The 12,173-nt window shown below is 39.9% G+C and overlaps 1 protein-coding gene across 1 annotated transcript in view; it reads left to right on the top strand.

Annotated features, from left to right (window-relative positions):
- Positions 1-11,550, top strand: part of LOC116330300 (glutamate receptor 3-like) — a 79,214-nt gene extending 67,664 nt beyond the window's left edge. The window contains exons 14-16 of the mRNA XM_031752566.2: positions 235-349; positions 6,854-7,102; positions 10,058-11,550. Of these exons, the coding sequence (XP_031608426.1) occupies positions 235-349; positions 6,854-7,099 (361 nt within the window). The 3' untranslated portion in view covers positions 7,100-7,102; positions 10,058-11,550. The remainder of the gene's footprint in view (positions 1-234; positions 350-6,853; positions 7,103-10,057) is intronic.
- Positions 11,551-12,173: the final 623 nt, after the last annotated feature.

Raw genomic sequence — 12,173 nt, 5'->3', positions numbered from 1 at the left:
ACACTTCAGTTACAAGCAATGTAACCCTCCATGCCACCTCTCTAATATTTAACGTTTTCTTTGCTGTAAAAATGCTTCTTACCCTTCCACACCAGTGAAATTCTTTACCAATTTGTCCCTCCCGTGCTCCCCCTATGAACCATTGATATTTATCACTATTTCTTACTAATATTCTATATTAGATTTCTCACGGACCTGTTCATTTTCTTACAAGTTATGTTTTATCGTTTCAAGAAATGCTGTTAACCTGGCAGTGTTAAAACTGAATGAGCAAGGCCTCTTGGACAAATTGAAAAACAAATGGTGGTACGACAAGGGAGAGTGCGGCAGCGGGGGAGGTGACTCTAAGGTCAGCCTCAATGTCACCAAAGTCGGGTATCCTAGAACAGAGTAATCGGCAAGGCTGTCGTCACGGAGTGTAGCATTTGGGGCCAATCACGTGTTTAGAAGTTACTCGTCATTACCTGTGGCTTTACTATTTTTTATTATGCAACAGTGATCAACTGGGAACCCTTTGCTTGGCTAATGGAGGAGGAAAAAAAATGTGAGATAAACCAGAGGTATGAGACGCAGGAAGTAGGAAAGGCAGTGGGTAAAGCTGTGCTCATGACAGAGTAGTTTTTGGTCTGTGGTTATGAAAGATGGAAACTTTAATTTTTCTTCTGTTTTTTTATGTCTACAGACCAACATGAATGTTCCTTTAAAACTAACCCTAGAAGGAGTGAATAAAATGTACATGCACTCTCCAATCTGCTGCTTGAACCGCTAGGACAGGCACAGGAAACAGCGTTGTCTTGAGGGGACTAAGCATTGCAGGCAAACGTGAGAATTCTAATGACACAGTGACGACTAATGATCCAAAATTTTTTTTTTGTCCGACATCCTCTCACTGAAATCCAGAGTAAGACTGACAGAAACCTTTGCTTGGTCTTGATCAAAGGCCAGTCAAAGAACTTTCCCTGGCCATCCTGACCCGGCAAACCCTTCAACGGTAGAGTGTAAGATACGACCAGGGGCTCCATTTGTGCAAGAGGATTTGATTTTTGCTTTCATCTTCTCACCAAGTTACCGTTTCGTAATGGCTAAAAAGTGTAACTGTGAATTTTGTGAAGATGCATTCAGCCCTGAAAGTGAGACTATGCAACGTTTCCTTAATAGCCCACTACTATACCCATAAGAGTCACTCACATACAGGACAATGACATGCTGGATTTATCCCAGGGGCGTAATTTCCAGGGGGGTTAGGGGGGGGTTATGACCCCCCCCAATAATCAGACCCCAATAAAATTATGAATTATCTTGCATAAATAGGCTGTTGATTTTCTTTACTCATTTCAGGTATTACCAGCAAAATAGTTGCATGTTTAATCATCTGGGAATTTACCCAGATTTATTTATTTATTTACTTAGACCGAGATCTTCACCACAAAGTTACGCCAATGATGTATCCTTTTCTTGTTTATCTGTCACATGATAAAACTCACACTAGATGTAATTCAAAGCTCATTACACTGTCTTGAAAGGTTATGTAGTCTCACTTTCCATGTTAAGTTAAAACAAAGAAGAGAAATTAAATGATAATAGAGGACCTTAGCTAATTATTACTGTTAAGCATGTCTTGCTTTTTCATACTGTGTGCACGCGCATACTAACTTACATCACTTCAAACTTTGCAGAGGAGCTGCAACCTTTTTTTGCACATCAGTGTCTTTCAAATATTGACACTGATGACATGATATATATATATATTCCCCCCCTTAATCAAATCAGTTGTACAAACTTTCCATAAATGAGGCCCCTGATCTTTTGTTTTAGACACCAGGATCTAGACTCTGGAGCTATCTCTGCCTCTGCTCTTCAGCTTGCATCATGACCACAGTACACTTGACATATTATGAGAGAAGAGACAGGACGAACTTTCCTGTTACTGACTCTGGTCGTCCCATTCCTGAGTGAGCAGGATATGGGTACTGCCAGAGGGGGTAACGCAAAGGAACCGTCTCCTCTCACTGGCAACTGTCCTCTGTCCCTTTATGTCCGGTTAGAAAGAGAGCAGCTGATCAGTGCAACAGTATCACTCCGGACTGCCACATTTCTTTGTCCTTGTTTCACTTTCAGAAACACCAGTGTAGGCAATTCAGCAATAATATGGAGATGTATTGTATGTAAAGACCACCGCTGTATGTACAGACTACATATCACATATATTTTAAAATGTTTTAATGTTTTTCTACTCTGATATACTCTAAATTTATTCAGTGAAGCTGAACTAATTTAAACCTTTTATATTTGTTCCTGTGGGTTATTTTGGTATTGAGTGATTTTGCACGAGTTTTTTATGTTCTTCTTTGCTGTCTTGAATGTTTTCCCCTCTTTTCTGTATTCCTGTCCTGCAGAGAGTGTGAAAGGTAAAGTTGTGAGGTCACTTAAATCGCACAGTAAAAGAATCACCTGTGCAAATTTGTATCAAATCCTACAAAACACTAAATACTTGTGAAACTTTAAATTCCACATCTTAGCACAGAACCAAGCATAAGCAAAAGGGGTGCACCCACACCTCTTTGATGGAGGCACACTGATGCTGGAGATTATGAATTATTTAGCTTCACAAATGTAAGATGTTGTATTCCATTGCAACAGCCTGAACAGGTGTTCGTTATATTCCTTTTCAGTCCCGCACTTTGTCACGGGGGTTGGGCTTATACTTCTTTTAAGGTCTGATGCAATGAAAATCCTATTTCATAAGTCAGCTACAGATTTCACATGTAGCTCTGCAGACAGATTTAGGCTGTTTTCACATACATTTGTTAAGATTCCTGGAGGAAATTATGCCTAATAATCACAGATTTCAATGAAATCTAATTGACACTGGATGCATCATTAATTTCCCTTTTTAATAATGAAGCAGTCAAAAGTGAGATAAAAACAGGCATCTGTGGACTATAACAATGAACCATATTGGGTTTTTGTTTTTTTCACGTTAAAATAACATTTTTGAGTATTTATAGCATGCCAGCTGTTGAACGATTAAGACATGTAACGAGGAAGTGGCCTGACAGTACTGTCGCATTTTTTAACATTTAAGCAAATCAGAGAGTTGAAAGCTGTCAGTTATGTAGGTGGGCTGCACAATCTTTTGTATTAAAAATTATAAATACAAATAAAGGAGATAACTGGCAGAAAGTGGTGAAATGGTATATAATGCACAGTTCTAATAGCTTCAAGCAGATCTCAGTGTGTCCTTCAATCCTCACTTTCTGCAGGCTCCCGTAACAGGAAGCTGGTCTGTAAACATAATGATCGGCAATCTGCTGAAACACATTTGTGACATAATGTATAAAATGTGTCACCATTCAATTGGATTAGTGAAACTGTTGGCAATATAAATGTTTGTATAAATAATTGAGATATAGATAGATAGATAGATAGATAGATAGATAGATAGATAGATAGATAGATAGATAGATAGATAGATAGATAGATAGATAGATAGATAGATAGATAGATAGATAGATAGATAATATAAAAATAATATTTGTTTAAAATATAAGAACTTAATTCTGCAGTCCAGCTTATATTTTACTTTATAGCATATTACTAAACCCGGTGAGTACTGCTGGCAGCGATATATTTTTGGTTTTCGGTTTAATTTGGACCATTTGTTGTAGAAAGGATGTCTGTTTGCTTTAAATGTGAATCAGTCTGATAGATCACCCTTTTTAACTGTTTGGGTTCGCTCTCAGTGGAGCGAGCCGTGAAGTCCTATTACTTCAGAGGTTTGGGACAGCTCCCAGTGTTTGTCTCTCTGACAGTAAATGACAGGTTGAGTTATTTAGCAGTACACACCACAATGCAGCCAACTGTGTGTCTCTGGGGCAAACTATTTACAAACCCAAGCACAAAAAAATAGCCCAAAAAAGCCTGTGCCTCCAGCTGCTTCAATAATGTGCTTCTGTGCAGAGACTGGATATGGGTGCATCCGTTTTGTGTTTAGGTTTATTCATATAGGAAGATTCAGAAAAATACATTTGCATATCTAAACTATGAGTCTGGGCAGTGGCTGTTGTTTAAAAGCACATGGTCACCACCTGGTGGTGAGCTTGAACCTCTTTATGTGATGACCAGCAGGCTGTTGCAGTTCACCCTGTGATGTTTTCCCCCTACTGGATGAAAAATCATATTCATAATTTATAACAAATAGGGTTTTTTTAAAGCAGCTCAACTGAGTAGATCATTCTACCCAGAATGCCATGAGGCAGGGTGGACATTAGCCAATAACAACCAGTCATTATCCTAACCAGCTAGCCAGTTTATGCTAATTACATTTACCACTGTAATCTCTGCTGTGGCCTCTCTTAGTGCACCAAAGTGGAGAATAAATACAGCCAGAAAATCAAGATGCAAAGCACTAGATGGTGCTTCATAAAAAGTGTGTTTGTATTGTGCAGAATGAGGTGCCCTTAAACAGTTATTATGAAAATCATTTAAGTTTTTAGCAGTTGTGCCTGCTCTTAAGTTGATTTCTTTGGTTTGTCGTTCACCCTCATAGTGTCTGTAAATCTTCTTCCAGATAACACAATTATAAATATAAATGTAGAGGATCTTCCTGATGATTCTGCCTCAGAGGAAAATATTAAACTCTGCCTAACTGCTGACGTTAAATTGGCTCTGACTCGACTGCATTTATAATCATGCGTCTAGCGTCTGCTGTTTGTCTCTGTAGTGTTCAACAGTCAAACAAACTAGTCTCAACTTTGCCTTTCAAAGTGCTCTTCTTGGAGATCAGGACTACAGATCCCTTGCCCCCTGCCCTTTTGTTCTTTTAATATTCATTTATTTTGTATGTATTATTGCAAAACACAAGGTGTATTTGACAAGGGGGAAAACACACACATACACATACAGTGGTTAGAACAATATATTGGATGATGATGATGGATTCCATACACTGATCTTTATTTTCTGAAAGGAAACAAGCCTGGAAATCTAGCAGTCGAGGAAATGCAGCATAATGTTTTCCAAAACAAACCCCTGCAAATCATGACTCTGACCTCTGGAGTCAGAGAGTCTCAAAGCAAACGAATAAATCAAGATCGCTTCATGATCCCTTTATAATTTCCTCTCATTTGATTGGTCACTCTGAGTTAAAAGGGGTGATTTTGTGAGACATTAGCCTCCTAATAGCTGTTTATAAAATTGGACTGCTGTTTGTCTGTTAGTCAGGAAAGGGTTCCTGTTAGATCCACCTTGCTGAACTTCAAAAAGGCGGCTCATAGCAACAAAAAAAAAAGATAATAATGTGCCCTCAGCAATTACTGCCTCTGTTTTCTTTCATTCCCTGAAGGCTATGCAGCAGCTGCTTTATTCTGCAAGTTTAAATCTTTTTTTTTCCTCTTCTTGTGATCAGTGTGTGCCGATTACTCAAAGCGATATAGGTGGGGTCTGGCATGCTAGGTTAGTCATGGATCATGAAAGTCATATTTTTATCTATATACTGCAGTGTTGCTTGCTATCTGTGATATGTTGGCCAGGACCCTACTCTATCGCTTTGTACAGTATAAAGTAGTTTAAAAAAAAAGTTGAATAACATAAAATAACATAATACAATGTTATTTATGTTATTTCCCACGTGAAGAACTCCTGTAAACCTTGCAGTATTGAAACTCAGTGAACAAGGCATCTTAGACAAGCTGAAAAACAAATGGTGGTACGATAAGGGTGAATGTGGAACCAAGGACTCTGGAAGTAAGGTCAGTCGCTGCAGGTCTTTTTACACTGATTGCTAAAATGCATTTTGATCTAAATGTTCATACGCAAACATCTAAAGCACACAACAACACGTGGAAAACATCCAAACTAGGTCTGCCCTACACATACCGCAGTGCAACACACACCTACACTTTGAACACGGCTCATTACATTAACTTCACTGTTTGTAGACAATTCTCAATTTTAAACAAAATTTAAAAATTGTTGCATGACAACACACAAGTTTTTTTTTTTAAATTCATACCATAAAGTTTTGAATTGAAACCATTATACTGCTGTTTTTTACCCAGACTTGTAGTTTATTGCTGATCTTATTCATTGGTATGTGAAATAGTTTCTCTGGATTTCCCAAAGGCATCCTTATTCTGACATAGTCCAAACTGACCTTTAAATACCATCTGAGCTCTAAAGTGGTCAAATGGTATTTAATAGTCATGGCTCAAAGATGGAGTGTCAGAGTAAGGAACGTTTTGTTAAACATTAATTAATGTAACGAGATTTATATCCTAGAAGTACTTTTTAGGTCAACAAAAAAGGCCGAATTTACCCTTCTTTTTTTTTTTTTAGAACTATACAATATATATTAAAACTCACATACAAATGAATTTCAATATTAGGCTTTTTTTAATAGCAGCAAAATGGTTCAATTCACCTTCTAAAGCTTGCCACTTTGATTGTTACATATGCAGTGTTTTTGAGGCTAAGTTTAACAGCTATGATAGTGATCTGAGGATTGTAGACCTGTACGACCACGACCGCCTTCCGCTAGACGTGGCCTCGTAAAGAGACCATAAAACAGGCAAAAGATAGCAAGTCTCTCTACATTCACCTTCACAGCCCCTTAGAGCACAAATAACTTGAGACTAGAAACTAGACAGATTTGAGTTGCTCCAACTTTTCTCATTTTTAGGTAGCCATACCTCAGAGGGATTTGTAGACAGATTTAGCAGCCTCCTCACAGTTTCTGTGTAGTCATAGTGCAGCAGGGTGTAAATATAGTGTAGGTTTTTGTGTTAGTGTATATGAGGTCAGCCTCAAAGTGCCAGTTAAAAGAAGTCTTAACGGAGGTCTTTACCTTCCCCAGGACAAGACAAGTGCACTAAGCCTGAGCAACGTGGCAGGAGTCTTCTATATTCTAGTCGGAGGGCTTGGCCTGGCTATGACCGTGGCTTTGATAGAGTTCTGCTATAAGTCACGGCAAGAAACCAAAAAACTGAAGCTGGCAAAGAATGCCCAAAACTTTAAGCCGGCCCCTCCTGCAAACACCCAGAATTTTGCCACGTACCGTGAAGGCTACAACGTCTATGGGACAGAGAGTGTGAAAATCTAAAGGGTATGTCTTTTACTGTGAACGTAACCTGTTTAGAAATGTACTGAAGTCACATATAAGTGAAATGTTAAAGTTTTGTCTTCAGATGATTCTCAACTTTTAAACTTGCTTTGAGTTTTTTTTCTTTGAAAAATAAGAAGTTGGAAACCTTTTGAACCATAGACTGTATATAAAAGATGGAGGCTTCCAAGTCTGAAAAGTGAATCTTCCTAAACTTACATTAGTGGCCAGCAGGGGGTGAGTGCTCCTGCAAAGCAAAGTCAAAATGGAGTGTTCCTCAGTTTCGTCTGTCCAGTGATATTAAAGCTGAGTACATGTTAACCCCACTCAGCAGTAGGGATGGGTATCGTTTAGGTTTTATCCGATACCAGTGCCAAACCGGTACTTTTGAAACGGTGCCGGTGCTTAAATGGTGCTCAAACCGGTGCTTAAAGAATGGAAAACACAAACTTTGTCCAAAAACCTCTCATGTTTAGCTGTTTTTTTGTAAAAAGATAACAGTGTTAGCCTTTTCTGCAGCTATAGGGCATATATGGTATCACTCTTGGCTGGAAGCAGTGCTTAAACAATGGAAAAAAACACAAACTTTGTCCAAAAACCTCTCATGTTTAGCTGTTTTCCTCTTTTTCTTTGGTCATTTTAGCCTTTTTGGCCAGGGTGAAGGGAGTATCTGCCATCAAACAAGAAGACATCCGCATGTAACTGCGACGGTGTTTGCTAGTTCACCTTACATGCATTAATTTAATAACGTGGTTAGCGTACTCAACGTAAATTACACACGAACAACATTAAGCTACTCGCCCAGAGGAGAACGGCTGCTGCTGCCATCATCATCCATCATCATTTCTGCTACACTGACAGGGCTAGGGGCCAGGACTCTCCTCTTCGGGTTCTTGGGGGATGTTGCTAACTCCGGGTCCGATAACAGGCACCACACCCGCAGTAGATGTGCTCGGTGTGAGGTCTCGCAGCAAGCTATCAAATACGGTGCATTTCTCAGCTTTTAAAAAAACGCTATGCCTCGCCAGGTTCGTCGTCAGTTTCGAGGTGTTATCTCCTTTGCACATTATCACAGTATCAGCTTAAAGCACTTGTTGCAGGCTGCTGAGTTTGCATCTTTTGCTGTGAAGTACAGCCAGACTTTTGATCGCTTCGCCTTGGGCATTTTTAATCTGTAGCTCTGCTCTAAAAGAACGTACGTACCTGGCCCCGCCTACTATCCTTGCAAAGGTAAAATGATTGGCTAGAATTCAAAGTGTATGACATCTCAGGGGGAAAAAAAAGCACCGAAATGAAGCACCGAAATGTGCGCTGCTTTTCGGTCTGGTTACTACCGTTTATGTCAGAACCGGTGCCATAATGGCACTGGATACCGGTACCCATCCCTATTCAGCAGCCAGAGCCTGAACTTCAACAGGTGCAGCAGTGATGAGCAGTCAGGCTTGTAACAGCCGTTTCTACCCACTGTTTGTTTCTACAGTGGAAACAATGTGTCTTTTTGGGCTGGTTTTCATATTCGTTTTATGTTGTCGGCTTGTAAAAAATAAAATAAAAATCGTATGTGTGTCGTCGTTTGGGCTCCACCTATGCTGTCCTTTGTCACGAATTCTGTTTGTAGTTTTAATGGACAGAATTTCTCGGCGTAGCCAAGTGGCAGAAGGCTTTCACTTGGTTGGTCTCAGAATTTCATCTCTGCTTTTCGTGGATGATGCGGTTCTGTTGGCTTCATCGGGTGATGGCCTCCAGCTCGCGCTGGTACGGTTCGCAGCCGAGTGTGAAGCGGTGGGAATGAGAATCAGCACCTCCAAATCTGAGGCCATGGTCCTCAGCCAAAAAAGGGTGGAGTGCCCACTCCAAGTCAGGGATGAGCTCCTGCCCCAAGTGGAGGAGCTTAAGTATCTCGGGGTCTTGTTCACGAGTGACAGGAGAAGGGAGCGGGAGATCGACAGACGGATTGGTGCTGCAGCTGCAGTGATGTGGACGCTGTACCGTTGTGGGAAAGAGAGAGCTGAGTGTAAAAGGGAAGCTTTTGATTTACCGGTCGATCTACATCCCCACCCTCACCTATGGTCACGAGCTGTGGGTGCCAACCGAAAGTGGCAAAAATGGGCTTCCTCCGAAGGGTGGCTGGCCTCTCCTTTAGAGATAGGGTGAGAAGTTCTGTCATCCGGGAGGGGCTCAGAGTAGAGCTGCTGCTCCTCCACATCGAAAGGAGCCAGTTGAGGTGGTTCAGGCATCTGATAAGGATGCCTCCTGAGCGCCTCCTGGGTAAGGTGTTGCGGGCATGTACCACCGGGAGGAGGCCCCGGGGCAGACCCAGGGCATGCTGGAGAGATTATATCTCTCGGCTGGCCTGGGAACGCCTTGGTGTTCCCCTGGACAAGCTGGAGGAGGTGGCCTGGGAGAGGGAAGTCTGGGCTTCTCTGCTTAGGCTGCTGCTGTAATTTTGAAAGTAAGATTCGGGTCATTTTAAATGTAATGGTTAGTGTAATGAATTACTTTCAAGGTGGTACTTAGGTAACATACTGCATTACTTTTAAGAAAAGTAATGAGTAATGTGTAATTCAGCAGCTTTTTAAGTAACATCCCAACACTGGTGATGTCACATTAGCTGCATCCCTCCTTTATATACAGTCTGTCTTTAACACATTAAATTCAGTCTTACCTTTCTTTTCATAATATTTCACACTACTTGACTCTAATCTGTAACTGATTGCTGATTACTAAGCTTAGTATCTAAAGTAAATTGAACATTTTATCAAGTTTACCTAACCTACTGCAGCTGGTTTGATGCCTTCAGAACCGATGAGCCTGAAGTAATAATTTTCTGTAGTTAACTCACTTTTGTGAAGCAGCAGGGGAATCTTGGCTTTTGAATCAAATAAGCCTGAAATGAAATACCCACACATGGCAGTTTTTCATTTGACTCTCTTTTGCACATCTTCTGGCTTCACACAGGTGAAATGTTTCGATTCCCGCCGGTGATCCTGGATGGAAACTGCCACTCTGTGTGACCCCGACACTCCGTGGTTGGCGTCCTGGAGGCAACAGCCTTCTTTGTCACCAACTTGGACACAAGCCTACAAGTCAACAAGTGCTCATTTTGGGTTATGAACCCATCACACTAACAGAGGGCAATGTTGCAACAGGACTTTTGCTCCTGGAAACATGGGATTTGCCTCTCGTAGTGCCTTATGGAGCATTTCTGCATCATGGCAATGCAATTTAAAAATTTAATTCACTTGAAAATAAAAAAAAAAAATCAAAAATCTGTGGAAGTAGGGCAAAACATTGTTTCAAATGACAAATAAACTGTTGTAATTTCAGTTGTTTTCTATTTTAAAGAAGAAGAAGAAAGAAAAAAAAAGCCATGATTTGAAATCAAAATCCTGGATTACTTATTTAGTCATTTGAATCCTTTACAGACATATTTTTGTGGTGAACTCTTAAGTTGGATAAATGTTATATTTAGTGAAGTAAAGTCATTTTCTTGTTTTACTATAAGGCTTTTTTTCAGTGTCAGAATATCTAGGACAAGCATCGAACACTAGGGTTAAGATCAATTTAACTGACAATAGTGAATCCAGGTTTTTACTCGGAAAATATCAATAATGTGAAATTAGTGGTCATCTTAAAGAGCTTAGGTGGTGTTATTTTCAAAGCCAGCTGGACGTCACATACGACTGAATCTGTTTTAGATGCTTGTTTTGAATCGACTTTGTGCGACTGCATTTCTTTCAGCTGCCACTCTTTGAAAAGAAGCGATTCTTTTATTGAAATGAGGCCCGCGTTTGATCACTTAGTGCCATATTGTTGAAATCAAAAGAATCATAAATACTTTAGAGGCTAGGAAGGTGACCCCTTTTTATGTAAACCGAACATTCAAATGATTTAACTGAGCTTATGGTTTACACTTTGTACACACTTTAGAAGCTGTTCTCATGTAAGCGCAGTATCTGCAGCTGTGATTCTCAACATCTTTTTTTTGTCAATGATAACACACCATAGCTTCTTTGGTCGTGAAAAGCTTTCTGTGTCTATGCATTATGCAGAGGGGTGAAACTGTACATTGAGGGAAGAGCAACGAATGAAACATTTGTCTGTTTGTATAAGTGAAATTTTTATATACTGAAGAGTGGGGGGAAAAGAACCTACAACCGCTACAAACAATGTACGCCTACATTTGTTTAGTATATCAGACTTTCTCATCCTTTTATTCCCCAGAAAAAAGTGCATGTGAATTTGGTAATAGTTTTAAACAAACTGCAGATCGAAATTGACCCTGGTTTAGTTAGCGTCTGTTAATGACATCTGATTTGGTTTAGTTTTTCCAGTTCATTTGTAACAGTACCTCAACCATGAGAGTTGCATGTATGGACACAGTGAACCTCTGTGGAGGGGTCATGTACAAAGGATTTTATTACATTTCCTTAATAAAAGCAGGTTTATATTCACGTGTGACTTTTATCTTTGGAATCCTTCAGATTACACTACAAAATAAGGGTATTTGGTTTAGTGTTGGAAAATGGAAAGTAGGTGCAGCAGTTTATTGAAACATGCAAACATATGTGTAAATACTATGGAATAGGGTTAGGGCCACTGGTAAAAGACATAATTGGACATGTCTTTTTTTCAGAATTTGTTTTTTCCCCAGTTGCCCCAATTCTCTTCTGCACTTTCCAGATGGTATTGCATTATTTTTGACAAGATTCTCAACACCACTGACTAAAATGCAGCCTAAACCACATCAAAGCTTCCACCATGTGTTACAAATGGCTGTAGCCACTGTTGCACGTTTCTCCTGACCTCTTCTGTATATATTCAGAATTTGAATCATTCAATACAATTTTATTTAGGCACTGTATACTGTCAGACAATACAAGGGTAATTCGTCACTCCATCAGATCTGTTGCCACTGATATTTCAGTCCAGTTCTTTTATTATTACCTCAGATTGTTCTGTTTTCCTTCTGTAAGAATGGCCTCCTGACAGCCACTCTTCCATTAAGAATATTTTTGGGGTCATGACTTTCAGATATTGTTCATCTGCAGATATTTTTTCATTCAGAGATCCT

Source organism: Oreochromis aureus, linkage group 10, assembly GCF_013358895.1.
Source record: "Oreochromis aureus strain Israel breed Guangdong linkage group 10, ZZ_aureus, whole genome shotgun sequence".
Classification (NCBI taxonomy): Eukaryota; Metazoa; Chordata; class Actinopteri; order Cichliformes; family Cichlidae; genus Oreochromis; species Oreochromis aureus.
This window is presented reverse-complemented; position numbering and strand designations above follow the sequence as displayed.